General features: G+C 39.9%; 3 protein-coding genes across 4 annotated transcripts; 2 read left to right on the forward strand and 1 right to left on the reverse strand.

Moving 5' to 3' along the window:
• Positions 1-5,923: 5,923 nt before the first annotated feature.
• Positions 5,924-11,877, reverse strand: LOC148059620 (transcription initiation factor TFIID subunit 4-like). The gene is made up of 15 exons (XM_087781998.1): positions 11,179-11,877; positions 10,348-10,490; positions 10,038-10,139; positions 9,124-9,258; positions 8,935-9,057; positions 8,779-8,868; positions 8,477-8,692; positions 8,250-8,382; positions 8,016-8,112; positions 7,684-7,853; positions 7,473-7,603; positions 6,688-6,813; positions 6,552-6,608; positions 6,371-6,490; positions 5,924-6,297 (listed from the first exon to the last, which is right to left on the reverse strand). The coding sequence occupies exons 1-15, from the start codon at positions 11,606-11,608 to the stop codon at positions 6,136-6,138; spliced, it is 2,235 nt and encodes a 744-aa protein (XP_087638124.1). The 5' UTR covers positions 11,609-11,877; the 3' UTR covers positions 5,924-6,135.
• A 1,412-nt stretch (positions 11,878-13,289) lies between these two features.
• On the forward strand, positions 13,290-14,985 carry lsm14b (LSM family member 14B). Its single transcript, XM_087781557.1, has 8 exons — positions 13,290-13,501; positions 13,562-13,710; positions 13,764-13,890; positions 13,952-14,149; positions 14,222-14,305; positions 14,372-14,530; positions 14,590-14,719; positions 14,782-14,985. Exons 1-8 carry the CDS (start codon positions 13,381-13,383, stop codon positions 14,933-14,935), a joined length of 1,122 nt encoding a protein of 373 aa, XP_087637683.1. The 5' UTR covers positions 13,290-13,380; the 3' UTR covers positions 14,936-14,985.
• Positions 14,986-15,757: 772 nt separating this feature from the next.
• LOC148059622 (calcium-responsive transactivator-like) lies at positions 15,758-19,067 on the forward strand. Of its 2 annotated transcripts, none has more exons than XM_087782034.1 (11): positions 15,758-15,841; positions 16,172-16,248; positions 16,327-16,411; positions 16,607-16,715; positions 16,990-17,109; positions 17,173-17,271; positions 17,342-17,431; positions 17,498-17,590; positions 18,226-18,357; positions 18,807-18,925; positions 19,017-19,067. In XM_087782034.1, the coding sequence occupies exons 1-11, from the start codon at positions 15,773-15,775 to the stop codon at positions 19,059-19,061; spliced, it is 1,038 nt and encodes a 345-aa protein (XP_087638160.1). In that variant the 5' UTR covers positions 15,758-15,772; the 3' UTR covers positions 19,062-19,067. The 2 variants fall into 2 exon arrangements, with proteins under 2 accessions (XP_087638160.1, XP_087638161.1); XM_087782035.1 differs by having other exon boundaries at positions 18,253-18,357.
• The last annotated feature ends 207 nt before the right edge of the window (positions 19,068-19,274 follow it).

The raw sequence follows: 19,274 nt of genomic DNA on the forward strand, positions 1-19,274 counted from the left end.
ATTCTGCAACACCAGAGTCAAGTACTCGATAATAATACACATATATACTTGTTACTACAGTATCACAATATATCGTATTTTTGCCCTTTTATCGTGATACGCATCATATCGCCAGATTATTGCCAATACACACCCATATGTTATCACCTGTCTATTTATATCTACCAAACTCACGTATAAAATAAAGCCTCCAACTTTTTTAGTGTTTTTCTTGTCATGTTTTACTTAAAATCTGATCTGAAAATGTGTTCCTTGTTAGTGTTTGTTTTTGTATATAACAAGCATGACTTATTGGAAACAATTCTTGAGACAATTCTAGTATCTCTTTTAGGCTAAAATAATTGTTTTTTTTCTTAAATATTTATTCCGACTTTTTGTCTTTAGGATATGAACATTTTTACTATCAAAATTGAGGGTTATTTTTAATTCTAGTTAGTTGACTCAATTCTTATTATTTTTTAAATTAAAGCAAATTGTTCCATATATTCTCTTTAATCAAGTTATTATTTGTTGTGATCATCATGAAATACAGTTTCATATACAGTGAGTTTTCCCCAAATCACTCAAGGTTATGCAGGTCATTTATTTCAATCCAATTCATCTGTATAATTCAACACACACACATGGACACACATACACCTACACACACACCTACAGAAAGACACTAATGTCTTTCTAAAGAGCACAGATAGCAGAAGAAAACGTTTTAGTAGCTGGAGCTTTTTTTTTCTTTTCTTTTTTTTCAATGTAATCCTACACACACCGTTATGGTCTGATAGCTGGAGAATGTCAAGACAGTCTGGATTTCCTCCGCCACTGATTTATTAACTCTGAAATCAATCTGGCGTCTTTGATGCGGCGAGATAATGTATAATCTTGACACGATCTGTTCATTTTCAACGCTCCGACGTCCAAATTCAATTTCAGATATGATTTTTTCTCTTCATCTTTTTTTTTTTTTTTTTTTTGTCAGGCAGCCATCACACTTTCTTTGAAATCAAACCTTGGGTAAGTAAACCTCTCAGCGCTCGGCTCTCGTCGCACAGATTTGACCTCATTTTCAGTGGAGAGCTGCTCCAGCGTGGTCTACTTCACCTGGACACATTAGTCGACTCCAGCTGAGCAATTACAAGACGCTTCTTGCGCCGTGTAGAAAACATGGAGTGCAAGTCTGGCTGGCTGCGTCAGACATCTCAACTTTCAATATTTAAAAAGCCTTCTCTCCACCTTTTCCAACTTGTGCTTTTCACGGTTGGATTGCAGAGGCAGCAGAAAAGTCTCAAAATGCTGCTGCTGTTGTTCCTGTAATGTACGGGAAAAAAGAAATGCCTTTTTCTTTTTTAGTTAAAAATCCTGATTAATACCTGACCAACGGTCTTGATAACGCCTGTTTTTTAACAATCACTGAGAGAACATTACATCACTCAAACCCTTGCGGGAGCCAAGGTCTCAAGCAGGCAAGTTCCAGCATAAACAAAAATACAAGATTCATATCCTAATGTTACATTAATTCATTTTTAAACTACTGTTGTGCTTCATGATTAGAGTATAAGCCACAGTTATTGATAGTTATCATAAAAATAACCATGAGGATTATTGTTATTATCATTATTATTATTTATTTATTTATTTTTACCCAATGCCTTTGAAATGGTGCCATAAATGTTGCATAAATAATGAACCCAAAAACATAAACAAAAGGGTTTATGTTGTTTTGAGTAATACAATAACTTTTAATTTTTTATACACTTTGTCTGAGTTATGTTCTGTTAATTTTGGGGCTTATTTGTTTGGCGAGTGGCGGGTTTTCGCAAAAACCACTGTCATGACGTTACCAGAAAATCTTTAATTTTGGACAAAACGTCAAAAAATAAAACCGAAAGATGGCGATGAAATCTGGGTTGTATTCTCAGTGTGATTTAATAACTATTATCATGACATGCTGTTTCATATACGCAGTGTCCCAAAAGAAATGACACCACAGTCACTTTAAATCAATTTAATTTAAGTGTTAAAGCATAAACAAGGGTATCTCTTAACAGTTTATCAAGATATTTTCTTGAAGGCACCAAAACAGAAATTAGGCACTGAAATCTGTTTTATTTCCATCTGGTTTTTGCAAAACATTTTCTATCTCTGTTTATTTTTGCAATTGGAATCTAAATTTGTTAAATATCTTACTAAATAACAAACCTTCTGTTGCAAAAACATCAAATTTAAGAATGTATTATATCAGAAACTACATATGGTTTTGAAATATTTTGAAGGACACGTGCATCCCATAAAAAAATATCATGTTCATATAATATTTAATGTCATTTGATTGTTTTTAAAAACGTTCCGTTTTAAGTGTTTAAAATGTATCACGGAGCAGATATTTAGGAATGTGTTCTGTCTAAAACTTTCTTTGATAGTTACCAAAGTCATTGCTTCAAAAAAAAAAAAAAATCAAGGAGGATCCAAGTTTAACTTTTCTCCTCCATATTTGAAAAGTAACCAAAAAAAAGTTGAGCTGTCAATCAAGGACATTATCCTGAGAGCAGCAGGCTGCTCCTTATTATGCAAAATCAAACAAGACTGCGGAATTGAGTTTGGTGTCCCCGAGAAACAAAAGCAAATATAGGCTCGAGACTCTGTATTGAAGAAGACTTTTCAAAGTTTGCCCGATAAAACAGACAACGGTTTAGTACGTGCACGAGAATCCAAAGCGTAAAGCAGAGCAAACACTTTTTTTTTTCTCTCCATCTTCTAATCCCGAGAATCTCCAGAAACTCGCAGAGAGATGCTGAACGAAGATCTCCATCTGCGCGCTTTTTTGTGTCAATATTCCCCAAAAAAAAAGAGTCAGATCCGAGTGATACAAACAGCGAAACACAATAAAGCCTTTCTTTTAAATACAAAAAATACCTGTATTTTAATGATATACCTTTTCTAACGTTAATGGTAGAGGGTCATCTTAAGATGGTGCGACAGAGACCTCTAGTGGAGAGATGGTGTAAGACGCTGATGAGGACACAACTGTCCACTTCACAAACACAATCATAGGCAAAACAACAATACACTTCCAATACAAATACAAATGAACACACACACAGGGCTGCGACATGTTGATAAACAGACAAAAGTGTGTGTTTTTTTTTTATTTTGGAGCCAACGCTCGGTGAGTTATATTCCAGTGTGGCGACACTGCCAGGAAGACATAAAGTAGTCCGGCTTCCACGCCGCAAATCACTCCAGAATTCCCCCCATAAAACACAAGTGGAGGGAGTGAATAATGATAATGGAATTGTGTAACTATTGTGCCATGAACAGCTTCATCCTCTTCAGCGAAAGCAGAGGTCCTTATATTTCGGTGCTCATTACACGACAAGATGAATTAAGAGATCAGGCACTTCTTAAAAGACTTAATAATAGACACCTGTGCTGTAAATCATATTTGAAAGGTGGTGTAAGTGTGTAATAAATCACACAGTTTAATCTGCATTATCAGGATCTTCAGAAGTTTATTTGAATGTGTCGATATAACTACAACATTTTCTTAAGTAAGTGAATTCAAAATATACGTCCTCCCAGTTTATAATGGGCCGATGAAGCTTCATTTTCACATCCCACTAGAGGGCGCTCTTGCTTTGAGAATCTATTTGAATAGCGCCATCTACTGAGCTCTTAAAATAATGACAATTCTTCGTGAAGCTTCATCAGAACCCTTGTGATGGTCTGATGAAGCTTCATGAAACGGTGTCATTATTTTCAGAGTCCACTAGATGGCGGTCTCTGCACTATTTTCCTTTGTTTTGAACAACTGTTCTAGTGAAATATCAGATCATTGTTAAACTGATGGCGCCACCTACTGACCACTAAACAAGGACACTGTTCATGAAGCTTCATCAACCAAGAAAATATTGTTTTTGTCTGTTTTTTGTATGTGTGTTGATATTCAAAAGAAGAAATACGAACTTAGGCATTTGTTTTTGTCATGTACCATTTTTATTTTGGTTTTATTTTGTATTTTCGCCTCCTTTTCTCTCCTCTTCCCATGTTCCCGAACCAACTAATGGCACACAGCTGGACCTCAACAACATCCCTCTACTTCAACCTCCTGAGTCCGGACCTGTACACGGGATCAAAGATTTCCCTGCACTGGTGTAGTAGTTGTTCTCTTGTCTCTCTGTTCTATATTCCTATTGGACCTTTTTTTTTTTATTTCTGCCTTCGTGCCTTAGTTTATTCTGGTCTATTCACAGGTGTTTTGACCCTCTGTGTGTTCCAGGTTCCCTGTTATGTTCTTTCTTTTACTGTTTATTTCCCCGGTTTGGTGGACACTTTTTGGACTCGTAGAGATTTTGGACTCTTGTTTTGTTTATTTGGACGATGAGCTTGCTTTTTGGCCATTGATTACATTTGGTTTTAATATATAAAGAAATGCTAAAAACAGTTTTGTTTTAATGGCCTTTTCTTATGTTTCATTATGTTGAATTACATTTTGCGGTCTTATTCTGACTTACACTTAGTGATGGTCTGATGAAGCTTCATGAAGCAGTGACATTATTTTCAGAGTCCACTAGATGGCGGTCTCTGCACTATTTTCTTTTGTTTTGAACTATTCTAATGAAACGTCGCATCATTTTTAAACTGATGGCGCCACCTACTGACCTCTAAACAGCATGACACTGTTTCATGAAGCTTCATCAGCTCGTGATGGTTTTGATGAACCTTCATGAAGCATTGCCCTCATCAGAGACCACTAGATGTCACTCTTTGCTGTGTCATCTTTGGTTTTAAGAGATTATTAATAAATTAAAAACTAAATTTTTAATCAGAAAATCGATTCAGCCCTGATAACGGTGAAAGCTTCATCCAGCTATGAACAAAATATTGTAAATTTCAGATTATTTTTACGTAGCAACATGCAGAAGTACATTTCAGAATACTTTCCTTTTTATTTTTATTCATTTTATTGACCTAAACATGTATATAAAAAAAAACAACACAAAAAAACAATACATTCAAATCTTTCCATGTCTTTTCAAAATAGGAATTTCATATTTCTAATCAAGTATTAACATATAAACAAATGCAAAATATACAAAGTATTGCTGTATGTTTGACAAAATTGTGCGGAAACATCCTTTTCACAAACGCCAGGTATTTACAGTAGAAGGTATAAAATAAAACGTTTTTTTTTTCACCATTCAAAGTCGCAAGCAGATCATGAAAAGTGCCGTTAGAAAAACTGAATTAAACATTAAAAACATTTAAAAAATACAGATCACGTCCTTCACGCTCACCTGGAATCACCTGTAGCCTCTTAATGTAACAATAGCTTAAATACACTTAAAATAATTAAATAATTCTACTACATTCATTTGTTCACAGAGAGGGTTACCTTGACGACGAGTGGCTCCGTTTAAAAGTCGGATCATTTGGATTTAAAGACTTTTTTTTTTTTTAGTGGTAAACTCAGAATATTAAACGATAATTGATGCTCGTCTTTATCTATTTGTATTTTTAAAATAACGTAACAATGCTCTTTTGGTATCAAGTGAATGAGAAAATATAATTTCTGCTCTTGGATGAACTATAGAAGAAGAAGTGGATCATTGGTCGTGAGTGAACGATGATCTGAACATTCTGCTCCATATGGCTTCATTTGTTAAGAAGGCAACTCAGCAACAAAAAAAAGCGGGAATATTAGTCCTAGAAATATAAAAGGCATTTCATTTATGTATAAAAAGTGATCAATTATAATATCCGCTGTGAACCTCGGTGAAATATATTGCGGTCGTTTGGGTCCCACAGCTGCCATGTTCTTAAGCTGAAGGACGACTCGAAACATGGAATCACTTCACTGGGATTCTGCTGCTCGACTCTTTTGCGATGACACTGAGGTGTCTTTTTTTTTTTCTTCTTCCTCTAGATGTGAAGCACTCAGTCGAGTTAAAGACATTTTTCTTGAGTGCAGGTGAAGTGTGTCTGGGTGCCAGTGAGCTGAAGGGCATGTTCAAAAATCAGGCTCCGCTAATGATATTTGCTCCATTTCTGCAACGAAAATTAAAAAAAAAAGGGCTGAGAAGAGAGAGCTTTGGAGAAAAAAGAGAGTGGTGGTGACGACCAGCTATGGGGGACATTAGAGTGCTATTTGAGGAAGCCTTTGTAAAGCAGGTGCGAGTGGCGGGTCACGCGCTCGTTCTCCAGACAGAACAGAAGGTCCTTCAGGTTGACTCGAGTGATGCGCTGTCGCATGAACTGTCTGGAGCCTCCTGGGCTGTCGCGCCGGCCGGGGCTCGACGCCGCGCCCTGCGGACCCCGAAAAAACACAAGGCGGCATTTTAGCTTTTGCAGAATCTTTCGCACATCCACGTGAACGCACCTCTGCACCGAAGCCTCTTAAAGGGGAATCCATCAGCCTCTTCTTCCTCGGACCGATGGCCGCCAGCGCCGTCTGGTTCGCCTCCCGCTGCTGAATCTGGGCCTGCTCCTGCTGCTGCATCTGTTTCAAAGAAAGGTGTCTAAGAAAAAGAAAAACTCTTTTCTTTCCACTTTTCTTGTACCTCTCTGGCCTTCTGCTTCAGTCGGAGCTGCTCCGGGTCCTCCTGTCTTGAGCGAGACTGAAGCAAAATGTGAGGTTCTCGTTAAATATATCCATTTAAACAACACGTCTCTGTAACACTATAGTACTATTGTTACCTTGGCAACCTTCAGGAGGATCTCTCGCTCCTGATCCTCCTTCTGTTGCTTCTCCATCTGATCCAGCTGCTCAAAGAACTTCAGCTGAGCTCGGACGTCACTGCTCTGCTGGTGCAGGTCGTCCTCCTGAAGAAGGGTAAATGGATTGTCCACCTTAGACTTCATGTGTAGATTTAAGTGCATCTTAAATCGATCTTGGACTCTATTGAACTAATCAGTGTCTGTTTGTACAAAACTCTCTTTTCATTGAAATATTGACATTAGAAAATGACCTTAAGCCCCGCCCACTGAACACGCTGTTTTTCTGGAGATTAAATCTTGTTTACCATAACCACACCCACTCTGCTGTGATTGGTCGAGCATTTGTTTGTCACTGCTTGTCATTCAATTCTGGAAGTCTCCCCCTCCAAGGGACTGGTTGCGTTTCAATGAGTTGTATATCCCCCATAATGCACTGCTTTCGTTGCATGATAAACGCATCCATGTGGTGGCGGGAATGGACCACAGATTTCTGTTTCCCACTAAAAAAAAAATCTAATTTAAATTAATATTGATTTTATTTGGATGAAAATTAATCCGATTAATTTATATATAAACGTAAAAAATCACTAGAATAAATCCACTATGAAGAAGGGGGAGAACTTTATAAAGTAATAAGTTAAAAACATGATCATGATGAGGGACCTACTGCATCTTGGAGAGGAAGACTTCAACATTTGAAACATGCGAGCGAGTCAGGAGAGTTGGGAGTTTCACTTTACTTGACCTTTAAAACTAAAACTCACCTTAAAGGTTACGTTTCTCTGCTGAGCCACAAAAGACACCGTCTCCAGCAGGTTTTGGAGTCTCTGCTGTGCGCCGAGAGAGATGAAGTTCATCACGTCCGAGCCGAACTCGCTGACGCCGAACCGTTTTCCTTAAAGAGCGAATCGAAAAAAAAAAGGTAAAGCACGGAGGTGACGCTCTCTTTCACTTAAAGGGGAGCCGGAGTCTCACCGATCTCCTGGACCTTGCGCGTGAGGAGGGACGGGGACAGGAAGGCCTCGTCCTTACAGGATCTTGTCACGGCGCCGACGTTCACGCTGTTGGATGCTAGGATACGGGCGTTCTCCTCCAACAAGTTGACTCCGGCCATGGAGGCCACGTCATTGATGTCGTCATCCTCCCTGGTGGTAGATATACTCATTAATTTCTTATGGAATTCTTGATCATTTAGAATGATGTTCACTGCAAACTCAACTTTGAATTACTCATTTTAACTTCAAAATGTTCTTAATTTTAACCTTTAGTTCGAACTTTATTGACGTAAATATTTGAAAAGGACACACTTGTATGCTGCCGGATCTTTTGGCTTGACCCCGGAGAGTCCTTGGCCGATGAGATGGACCCCCCTGGGTCCGTAAGTGGACTTCATGGCTGGAACGACTGGACACAAACCAGTAAGACAATTATTTAAATATAGACGAACCTGCATGTATAATCCACTAGATGGCAGCACCTCCATTAGCTTCGATTTCAGACATTCCTGTGACACCAAGGGAATAAATAAAGGGTGGACGCACCTGAATGCAACTGTTTGACAGCTGGCTGTTGACCCAAGATGACCCGACTGTGAGGTGGCCCTCTGTTCAACATGGGGGACCGAGTCAGCGGTACCTGCGGCCTCAGCATGGCTCCAGGTGGCGGCGCTACAATCTACGCCCAGATGGAGAGATCGGAAGAGTTGTAGTCGAAAGAGTGCAGGGCTCAATCTAGCAGCAACGAACAAGCGGGGGGAAAAAAAAATCACCAATCCGGCTTTATTGTGCGAGTTCTGCGTGAGCCTGATGACGGTGGCTTTGCCCGGCGGGGGGTTGGCGGCGTTGGCGAGCGGCGGCCGCAGCACGGCGGCGGTGTGCGGCGACAAAGTCGCGGCAGGGGGGTGAGTGCCGCTCTGAGGCATCAGGCTCTGATGGATGAAGGCCTCCGAGTCGGGGGTCATCTGGCGCAGGGCCGGCAGGCTTCTCTGGTCGACCGGGGAATCAAGAGTTTCTCTTTAAATCGTCTTTTGGAAATGAGTATGAATACCGGGGGGGGGGGGCGTGGTCTCACCTTTAGAAAAGGCACAAGGTACGGTTTTGGTAGCGAGTTGAGCTTCTTGTACAGACTGCTGGTGAATTCTTCCGGCTCCATCTTCGACTCCTGGCGTTCATTGACACATAGATTCTTAATAAAAGGCTAAAAAAAACAAGGGTTTAATGGAATTACCAGCAGGTTCTTGACCAGCTCCTTGACGTTAGCGATGGTCTCAGGAGACTGTTTCTCGCTCGACGCCAGCTTGATCAGTGTGGACAGAAAGTTTCGGCACTTTTTAACGTTTTCCAGCGTCTCCTGCAAAACACGTGAGACACTTATTAGCTCTTTTGGATCGATAACATGCCGGTGTGTCTCTCTTACAGCGGAGATTGGTATCGGTGGAGCAGATCCAACCCTCTGCGCTACAGGTGATCCTGCAGACCCCGGCTGGGCGGTCGGGAAGGACCCCGGTAGCTGTCTGGGGGACGGTGACGATCCTCCCATCATGACGGTGTTCTATAGAAATGTGACACATCGGTTATTTTAGTATTTCAAGGCTTCAATACAAGATGGACGTTACAGACGAGCAGTATGGAGGTATTTAGACGTTTTTAAGTTTATCATTTTGGATGAAGATGAAGAAAACTGAGCTTTAGTCGCTACATTAAAATGAACATACATTTGTGTCTGTCACTCTTAAAATGAACAGATTACTTGGAAAATAATCCCAACCTTTGGTCGACAGGAGGGTGAGTAGAATCGCTTTAATACAGTTTAATTTAGTACAGAGCCAACACTTAAAGAGCAGAGAACGCCATCTAGTGGCCACAGTATGATACTGTATCATTAGACCTCGTTAAAAGTTTCATGTCACCATCGCTATCACACAGTAAACAAAAAGGCACATGTATTTTGAAATGATTAAAAAGCTTCAACTTAATCTGATCTAAACATGCCATTTATAAAATAAGTTGGATCAGGCTCAAGGATTCTAAAAGAACTGCACTTACATGCAGGTTGTGCTTGTACAATACTTGTAAATTAATATTCAATTTCAGTTTATAGACAATAAAATGAAGTACTTCATGTTTTGTCAAAAATTACAAATAACTATTTGAAGAAACAAAAATGAACATCATTTTTAAGATTAAAATTATTTTTTTAATTATATATTTTACTAGAATTAAATAAATCTGCGTCATTGTTCCTAAATGCATCATGAATATGTATGAATTAATATTATTTTATATGCGTTTATCCGGTGAGGCCATTGAAATGACTTTAGCACATCATACCTGAAGTATAGGCGGCCTCTGCAGCGTGGTGGCGGTCGGTGCTGTGGAGCCTTGTTTCATGATCGCAGTCATGGGGTGAACTAACGGTGATAAATTAGGGGCCTGGATCAGGACAAAAAAACATCAAATGGTTATTTTATACTTTTTTCTAGGCAATAGAAATTCAACAAAAATGTCAATAGAATTAAAAGTCACCATCTGTATCAGAATATATGGGATCAACCACAACAAATTAAATGTTTAGTTGATAATTCAAAAAAGAATATCGATGCATGGATTGCAACTCGGACATTTATGGATTGTTTTGTACCTGTAGGGAGGTGATCTGGGTCATGCTGGTGGGAGCAACAGGTCGAGGAGTCATGGCGCCAGGAGATTGTGCCTGAATCTGAGCCAAAGCCTGATGATGAATCATCAGCAGTTGTCCATTTTCATTACGAACCAACACCATGCCTGCGACACAAACAACACCCAGCTTAAAACGGTCTCTTTCTCATTATCTATCCAGGTCCAGATAATATAATATTACAGCGGGACAAATTGATTTAAACCGTTTAAAAATAATATTAAGTCGTTTCCTTTTGTATTTCACCACAACATTTTTTTTTTTTTTTTTTAGTTAAGAATTTGAAAATAAGTGATAAAAATGTGGTCATTAATTCATCACTCAAGTAAACCTGAAGGACCTTCTGTTCAGTCAAGAAATCTACTTTATTTTAAAGCATTCATTTTTGAAAACCTTTTCTTCTCAAAAACAAATTTAAAACATTAAAACCCTAAAATACTCAACATGAATTAAATTCAGTTATTTTGTGTTTTTCATTTAAGGTCATATTTAACAATAGTTTTTTCTATATTACAGTTTAATCCATTGATAATCCTAAAGACGTTTCTATTTGTTCAGGCTTTTCCTTGATTTTCTGGAACTCCTGTTGTGTTATCAGTTTTATCTTGATCTTTAAAATATATACTTTATTGAATATTGTTTTGATTGTTTAAGCGCTTTGTGACCCTGGTCTGGAAAAGAGCTATACAAATAAAAATTACTTAAAGGTATTTTTGTATAATTTAATTCTAATGTAGAAAATACAACTATTTATCAGCAGATCTTATTCATTTTTAATTTATAATAAGACATTACCTGGAGGCAGCTGGATGCTTGCAGGGTTCCGCTGTGCATGGGTCGGACTCGGCACCAGGTTCTGAGGGGCGAACGCTCTCATCCCAGCGACGGAACCAGCTGAAGTCCTCAGGTTCTGAACGACACTTGGACTCCTCGTCCCCATGACAACGCCGGCGGGCACAACAGCGTGCACCGGGGGTCTCACCAGAGCCACGGTCGGTACCGGCTTCATGATGTGCTGCGGCGAACTGCTCTCCAAAGTTCTCGGAGCGGAACCGGGGGTGAAGTTCTCCAGGCCCACGGAACCGTTGCTGAGGACGAACCGCTGCGGGGTGTTGTTGTTGTGGTGGTGCTGCTGGTGGTTGTTGTTGTTGTTGTCACCGGAAACGTGGCCATTCAACGGGTTGTCACTCGTCACCTGGGTCGCCGTCATGTTCGGTCCATCCATGCTCGAACCATGAGTCCCGGTTCGGTAGAAGCGACGCGACAAGTTGCGTTGGTCATGTGACAGCGAGTCTTACCTGGACCTTTTATTTTCAAACTGTTTCCTCACGCTTTGAACGTCGCAAAGACCAAAGGCGGCTCCCTTTGTGACCCGGCTCGGACTAGAACCCGCTTCCTTTGAGCTGACGTGACCCGCGCGCTGGCGAGCTTGCATCATAAAGCACTTTTCGGTCGCTGTGCTGCGAGGAGAACATCCTTAGCGAAATCGGATGGTGCCGCCATCTTTGACTAGCTACGCTGGGTCGCCGGACGCATGCGCCGATTGGATGCGCTCGCCGTGACGCGTTGCCGGGGAGCGCGCTGATTGGTTCCCGGGGAGGATATAAACCTGAGCGAATGTTTTGGTCCTGCTGAGACTCTTCATGCGCAACAAACTCAAATCAGGAAACTCAGATATATATATAGAAATAAAATTGAAACAAATTAAAAAATATATAAATTAAATATAAAATGGACATTACTCTAAAATGGAATTAAATAAATAAATAAACGCGTGCAATACATGACTGTAAATTATTATTTACTTAATGGTTGCTTCTTATATAGAGCACAGTTTAAAAATATAAAATAATAACTTTATTCTTACCACATTGGGTGGATTTGAGATGTGCAGTGGGTAAGTTCTTTCAGGATCAACTTTAAAATTCTGGTTCCCACTTTAATGGTCAGGCTCCTTCTTACATCAGTGATCTGATCCAGCCTTACACCCCAGCTCGGGCTCTGAGGTCTCTGGATCAGAATCTACTGATGGTTCCTCGTACACGGTTTAGGACCAGAGGAGAGAAATCTTTGAAATCAGCTTTAAAATGATCTTCCTCTCTGTTTAAGCTTGAAGGATCTACTGACTCCTTAACAAACATCTTAAGACTTTCTTATTCGTTCAGGCTTTTCCCCGATTTTCTGGGAATTTTTCTCTGTGTTATCTTGATCTTTTTGGTATATATTTTTTGAGTATTTTTTGTTTAAGCGCTTTGTGACCCTGGTCTAAAAAAAGCGCTCTATAATTATAAATTACTGACTTACTTGCTTACTTGTAAAATAGTTATTTAGTTACATCTCTAGTTACTTCTTTCAAAAGTAACTCATTTACTTTAACTTACTCGTTACTTTTCAAGGTAACTGGTTACTAGGGGAAGTCACTTTTTTGTAACAGAGGGATAGAGGCAAATTTGCCAAAAAGAAAAAAAGGTAACAACCTCAGATTTAATAAAGAAAAACAAATAAAAGTAAGTAAGAAACAACAATAATAAAACGAAATAAATCATCGTAATGTTTGTTGCCAATAAAGATTTAGAGTCTCTTAAACACACAAAAGCAACTTTTTATTATATTCCTATTGATCACGCAAACCCATTAAATAAAAACGATAAAATGCAACAACGTTGTATTTAAATCTCACAACATTTAAAGAAAAATAACACAAATCTTAAATGAAACATGACTTGAAAAATAAATCAGGTTACAGTAAACTAATAAAACCCACAATGTAAACTTTTTACTGTGTGTTACTATTTAAAAAAAATGTGATACAGTGTTTACTAAAAAGACGTGTAACTTAATAACATGTCACTCCGATGTGCGACCCATTTGATTGGCTGTCACTTTATCAACAGGTGTGTTGAGTGGGCGTGTCCCGCCCACACCTGTTGAACTTAAACTCATCAGCGACCCCCTCATCTCCTCAGCGAGTCTCACCGGACAACGAAACCCTCTGCCATGAGTTCGGGAATGCCGTACATAGGCTGTAAAATCCGCTTGATCTCCAAAGCTCAGAATCGCTACGAGGGTGTTTTGTACACGATCGACAAAGTCAACTCCACGGTGGTGCTCGCCAAAGGTGAGTGTGCGGCGGAAAAGCGACCGTTCGAGTAACTGAAACCCTTGTTCCTCCTTGGAGTGAAATGTTTTGGCACAGAGGGGCGTCCCACCAACATCCCCACACCACCTAAAGATGAGGTGTACGAGTACATCACCTTCCGGGGAAGTGATATCACAGATATTGCGTTGTGCGACCACAACCTTCCTGTCGATCCAGCCATCATTCAGGTGAAGGGGGAACCAACCTCAAACTTTGATGTTCTATTAACCCTTTCTATTAGTCCTCTGGAGTAGCGTCGTCCTGCGTCGACTCGCGTTACGGGTCATTTTCACCCCTAAGAATGACCCCATACAACCAGCTAGCAGCTCTTCTCAATCAGCAGTACGCTGCAGCCGCCTTCGGCCTCGGTAAAAAAAAAAAAAATGCTAACCAATTTTTCAGGGTGTCTAGCTATGGTGTTTTTTCCAGGCATGCAAGTGAGGCGGGGCCCGATGGTGGAGAAGGCCGTCCAGACGGCTCCGGCTGTTCAGGTGGACCGGACTTGGCAGCGGCGAGGCATGACCATGCAAGAGGAGCTCAGGGACCGGAGACCCCAGTATCCACGGCGAGAGACGTTTCCACCGCTGCGCCCCAGGATGGAAACCATGCCGCTAAGAAGCGCCAGAGGTCAGAGTAAGCAACAATAGGGGAGACGATTTAAGTACTTCTTTGGGGACCAGTTTGCATCTTCCTTTTAAGCGAGAGCAGGTTCTGTAGGCGTGTCTCACCGAGAACCTCCGAGAGAGCAAAGTGATGAGAACAGACCGCCTACTGCAAGACAAGGTTCCCCATCACTGTTGCTGTTGATTCCTTTTTATTCTGTCGCCCTTATTTCTGACCGACTTTCAGGGGCGCGGCGGCGCAGGAGCCACAAGGGACAACTGATGGCCCCGAACGTTTCTTCGGCAACACTCAAGTTTGACACGGATTTTGACTTTGATTCTTCAAACGCAAAGTTCAACAAAGAGGAGTTGAATTTGCTTGAAAAGATTGACCTGGATACAAAAGGTTAGAATGATTGACGGATTCAAACTGCTTTGGATTCGACCAATGATTCTCTTTTCTAGATGATAACGCCGACTTGATGGAAGATCCTCGGAATGAAGCCGACGCAGAGTTTGACATCCTGGGACCAAAGTGCTACTACGACAAGGCAAAGTCGTTCTATGACAAAATCTCATCCGACCATAAAATCAGGTAAAACCTCATTTTTAAAAACCGATGAATCAACGCAGACTTTAATGTTACCGTCGCTTCAGGTTGACGTGGGCCGAGGAGCGAAAGCGCAATTTGGAGACCTTTGGGGTTCCTGGACGATTTGTGAGGAGCCAGATCTTCAGGGGAGGATATAGTGGACGTAGAGGATCGGGAGCTTCCCGGATTACTCAAAGAACTAGAAATGGTCTTCTGTAAAGATCTGGCTTGATCTAGAAGTTGTGTAAATAGTTTCCAAATGTTAACAATAATGATACTGAAACCATTTGTTTTTTGAAGGAAACTGGGACGAATGAATAAATAGAAAATTGCCAATGTTGTCACAAGTGTGTGTGGATTTATACTTGTTAAATAAACTGAATTTTGTCTTCAGATTCCCTTTTTTTTTAATTCGGAATATTGTAAAGGGCTGCTTCTTACTCACAGTGTGGTTACATTTTCGTAATGCATCTTTATCTAATAGAAAATGGATTTAGACATTTTATATGCTTTAAAACGACTGACAGTTCATGTCTTCAAGCTGAAACAAAAGGTTTTCATTTTGCACCGACTATAATTTTTGATTTTTAAACGTTTCTTTTGTTCAGATTTACACAAAATAATGCAAATGATTTGACATTAACTGATAATTCTAGCGACCATTTTTAGCCTTTGTACGTTTATCACTTTACAGTGTGAGGGCGAAACCAAGACTGCAGCTTTTGAACATGTATATCCTTGCCTAATTCTAACATCAATAAGATATTTTAACTTTAATGTTGGTGCTTGACTCAAAGGTGGACTGTACCACTTCCCCATATGGGGGTGACGTTTCCCGTCTTCGCTCTTACGTTTAAAAAACGACAACTTTCATTTAGAACGAATCTATTGAGTCTATTTAATCTTTTTTTTTTAAATTAAAATGCAAATTCTCGTTTGTAAATATTTTTTCTAATTCATCACCCGTTTTTGTTAATGGATTCGCCGTATAGAACGCAAACGGCTTAAAAAAAAACTTTATAAAGCGAAGGGTTGCTTTATTACCCTCATGTCAACATGTCAGGGTCGCTGTCTCCTGCTGGTCCGAAAAGAAAAGCGAATGTTTCACCTCAGATGATGCAAGAGGTACATTTGTTTGTTTTTCTAAGGTGCGCATGTGGAGTGATGGATGTCAGTTTATAAGTGTATGACTCGCAACGTTTTGTTGTTTACTTCTGCTTATATATATATATATTTTTCTTCTGTAAGTGTCAAATCACTCTGTCATAGTTTGTTTTGTCAAATGTGTGCAGCATCATTTTTTAATTAATTTAAGGTGATTAAAATAGTTGCTCTAGTTCAACACAAAGTAAAAAATAGTTGATCCAGAGAAAAAAAAGAAAAAAAAAAAGATCAGACGAGATGAAGCTTCATGAGAATCCAGGGCATCACGTTGATAGGTGTGCTTTCCTACAGATGCTGAATGAAAATCGGTATTTAATAGAGACCATCACGGATCTCCAGAGCAAAGGCAGGACTGCTGAGTGTCCACAGTAAGTACCAAGTTTGTGTGCGTAAAGAAAATGCCCCTGGATAACTTTTGTTTTGTTGTTTCCCACTTCTTTCTGCAGATATATGTTCCTCTTGGAACAAAATCTTGTGTACTTGGCTTCAGCGGCGGATTCCAATGTGAACATACAATCACCTCTGCCTGAGGTGAGTCGGTCACGTGCCGCTGGGGGGGGGGGGGCGATTTAAACCCTTAGAAAACCTCTGTGTCTCTGCTGAAAAACCTGGTCACGACTGCAAAATCAGAGTCAAAGGGGAACATTTCAATGCATATAGTGGCACAGTACGTGATGATGATTGACTGAATTGAGGTGAAAAATTGTCCATATTTTGTTCTAAAAGGCCCAGCCTCCTCCTATGAACGTGTTGATGGGTGAAGGTTTCGCTGCCAGCAACATGACTGACAACGTGGCAGGTGCACCCCCCACATCCACGAGTCAGTTGATCAATGGTAAATTGGAATAACACATTACCTGGTCACCACATTTGCCTTTTGTTTTTAACCGTTTTGCTTTGAAAAGTGCATTTAAAGTTACTTTTTTTTTAAAAGGAATTAGGTGTTTAAATCAACATGCATTCGTTGCAGAAGCCCAGTGGAATATACAGACATTAGTTCAATTCTGTTTCTCCTCCACTTCTTAAATGAAATATTTAGATTTTAACATATTCCCCACTTGATTAAAGTCATCTCACACTTCATTTCTCTCACCTCGATTGCTCTTTAGTCCCGGTGTTGCACCAGCAACCGTCTGGTCCAAGCCGTTCAGCCGCTCAGGCAGGAGGCGTCTATCCAGGATCGTCCATGATGGAATACATGAACAAAGGGCCTTCCCGCTTCACACAGGGTGAGCCAGTTGTTAACGGGTTTAGAAGCGTTTAAACGCTTGTGGTTCTGCTGGTTCTTGTAGGTTCTGGTTTGCTGTACTTGGGGTATGAGGAGCTCTTGGGAGGCCAGTATGGATCCAGCAAAAGCTCTGAGCCTGTTACTCAGCAGTTTAATCCAGACGGTAACACGGCGTAAGATTTCATCCTCACCGTGCTCCAGGGTCAACCTCTGTATCATTTTATTTTTTAAAGCTCAGAGCGTCTTTTCATACCAACACACCTCGTACGGGGAGCAGAGCCACAACCGTCCCCATGGCGAGTCTTCACATTACTACAAAGAAGGTAAAGGAATCTGTACATTTTTTCTAGATTCAATTTGGCATCATCTCATGGAGGTTTTGACCTCAGGTAACCCCCAGTTCAGCCAGCCTCCGTATCAAGCGTCCAGCCAGCAGCCCTTCGCCGCACAGCAAGGCTACAGTGGACAGTCTCGGGGATACGGTAGGAGCTGCTTTTCTTCAGCTAGACCTTGAGGTTTTACACTGTATTCATAGATAGGTGGTCGATGTTAACTTTATAAAATGAATGTTCTGAGGGTGAATCTTATTTTGAGCGAAGCAAATATAAACTATTGCATGGCAAAATAATTTAATCATTGTAGCTAGATCTAACTTATAGTTATTATTTATTGTAGGACACATTACTGTAAGACATATCTGGAGCAAATATTCACAATAAAAAAAAATATATCATCTGCTGACGAGAACATTGTATTATTAAGGGAAACCTCTCTGTCAGCACATATACCTGACCATTGTTTACATATTTCAATGTATTCTTTTGGCCATTTATTGGCCTATATTCTTATGTTTTATTATTATTATTTGATAAACATTCATCAAGTAAAAAGAACTTGTAATCTATTGAGTCGATTAATATGGAAAATTCACAATCACGAACATAATCTGGATTTTTAAACCTGCTTATTGTCAACTAATTTGCACTAAATGCTGTGATATATTTACACATAACAGAGCGCAATACAATAATAATAATAATAATAAATGTTTTTATTTAAAAGCACCTTCCCAACACCATCTGTTTCCTGAGACGACCGTAATATTTTGTGTCGTAAGATTTCTCTCACCGGGATTGCTCTTTAGTCCCGATGTTGAACCAGCAACCGTCTGGTCCACACCGTTCAGCCGCTCAGGCAGGAGGAGTCTCTCCAGGATCGTCCATGATGGCGTCTTACCGCTCCACACAGGGTGAGCCATTCTAGTCCAGTTTCTAATTTTAAATGTTGGGTTTTTTGTCTTGATTCTTTAAATGCCCTTTGTGTGTCTATACTTTAAGACAGTGGTCATGAAGAAGAAAAAACGATTTATTTCTTATTTTGTTACACTGTAATAAACTTGATATGGAACATTAAAGTAACATTTTGACAATAGTCAGATTTTAATTATAAATACAATAACGAACATTGTTGCTATTTCTACATTCATAAAAAAAAAATAGATTTTTATTTAATCTTATTTGTTCGGTAGGCATTGTACTAAGAAGCCTGTGTTTTCTCAGTTCTTCTACTCTAATAACAATTATATTTGGGTTCTCTGCTTTAAGATGACATTATCTAGATGGGAATAACCTTCAAAAGTTACCAAAGTTTTTAGTGTGCATGTCAAATCCTCATACAAGTCGTCATATTCTGCTGTAGGACCAGGCCCAAGAGGAGCTCAGCAGTACTCTCACCATCAGTCCAGCCAAAACCAACAGCAACGAGCCTCCCAAGCTCGAGGTTCTGGACCACTGACGCGAAGATCTTACAAAAATAAGGTAAATGCTTAACACATGCAAATGAAGCTATGATCGGGAATCTTAAAAATGTATATTCTTTATATACTTTTTCTTCATGTTTGTGTTGCAGGGTCCCTTTCAGCACGATCAGAAAAAATGCAATAAAGATGATTAGCTTCGATTGGACTGTATACTCACTGGAATATGTTCTTAAAAATGTTTATGATGTTCAGTTCTTGATCACATATTTGACCATAACATCAATACTCCTTTTATGACATAGGTTAAGCCTTACAAATATGTCTCTGTACTTATTTTTTCTGATGTTTACTTTTACTCGTGTTAAGCTAAATGGCCTTGATTGACAACAGTGTGTTCACTGTCAGGC

Source organism: Callionymus lyra, chromosome 19 (genome assembly GCF_982586985.1).
Source record: "Callionymus lyra chromosome 19, fCalLyr1.hap1.1, whole genome shotgun sequence".
Lineage (NCBI taxonomy): Eukaryota > Metazoa > Chordata > Actinopteri > Syngnathiformes > Callionymidae > Callionymus > Callionymus lyra.

What these genes read in the sequence shown, in the direction of transcription:
- LOC148059620 (XM_087781998.1), bottom strand. Translation starts at nt 11,608, where the DNA reads ATGGATGGACCGAACATGACGGCGACCCAGGTGACGAGTGACAACCCG. An exon ending in TCCTCCTGAAGGTTGCCAAG is followed by an intron (nt 6,609 to 6,687) that starts GTAACAATAGTA and finishes ATTTTGCTTCAG; the next exon opens with TCTCGCTCAAGACAGGAGGA. An exon ending in TAAGAGGCTTCGGTGCAGAG is followed by an intron (nt 6,298 to 6,370) that starts GTGCGTTCACGT and finishes CGGGGTCCGCAG; the next exon opens with GGCGCGGCGTCGAGCCCCGG.
- lsm14b (XM_087781557.1), top strand. Translation starts at nt 13,381, where the DNA reads ATGAGTTCGGGAATGCCGTACATAGGCTGTAAAATCCGCTTGATCTCC. An exon ending in GCCGCTAAGAAGCGCCAGAG is followed by an intron (nt 14,150 to 14,221) that starts GTCAGAGTAAGC and finishes CTTCCTTTTAAG; the next exon opens with CGAGAGCAGGTTCTGTAGGC. An exon ending in TCATCCGACCATAAAATCAG is followed by an intron (nt 14,720 to 14,781) that starts GTAAAACCTCAT and finishes CCGTCGCTTCAG; the next exon opens with GTTGACGTGGGCCGAGGAGC.
- LOC148059622 (XM_087782034.1), top strand. Translation starts at nt 15,773, where the DNA reads ATGTCAGGGTCGCTGTCTCCTGCTGGTCCGAAAAGAAAAGCGAATGTT. An exon ending in CACCTCAGATGATGCAAGAG is followed by an intron (nt 15,842 to 16,171) that starts GTACATTTGTTT and finishes GCTTTCCTACAG; the next exon opens with ATGCTGAATGAAAATCGGTA. An exon ending in GTCTTACCGCTCCACACAGG is followed by an intron (nt 18,358 to 18,806) that starts GTGAGCCATTCT and finishes ATTCTGCTGTAG; the next exon opens with GACCAGGCCCAAGAGGAGCT.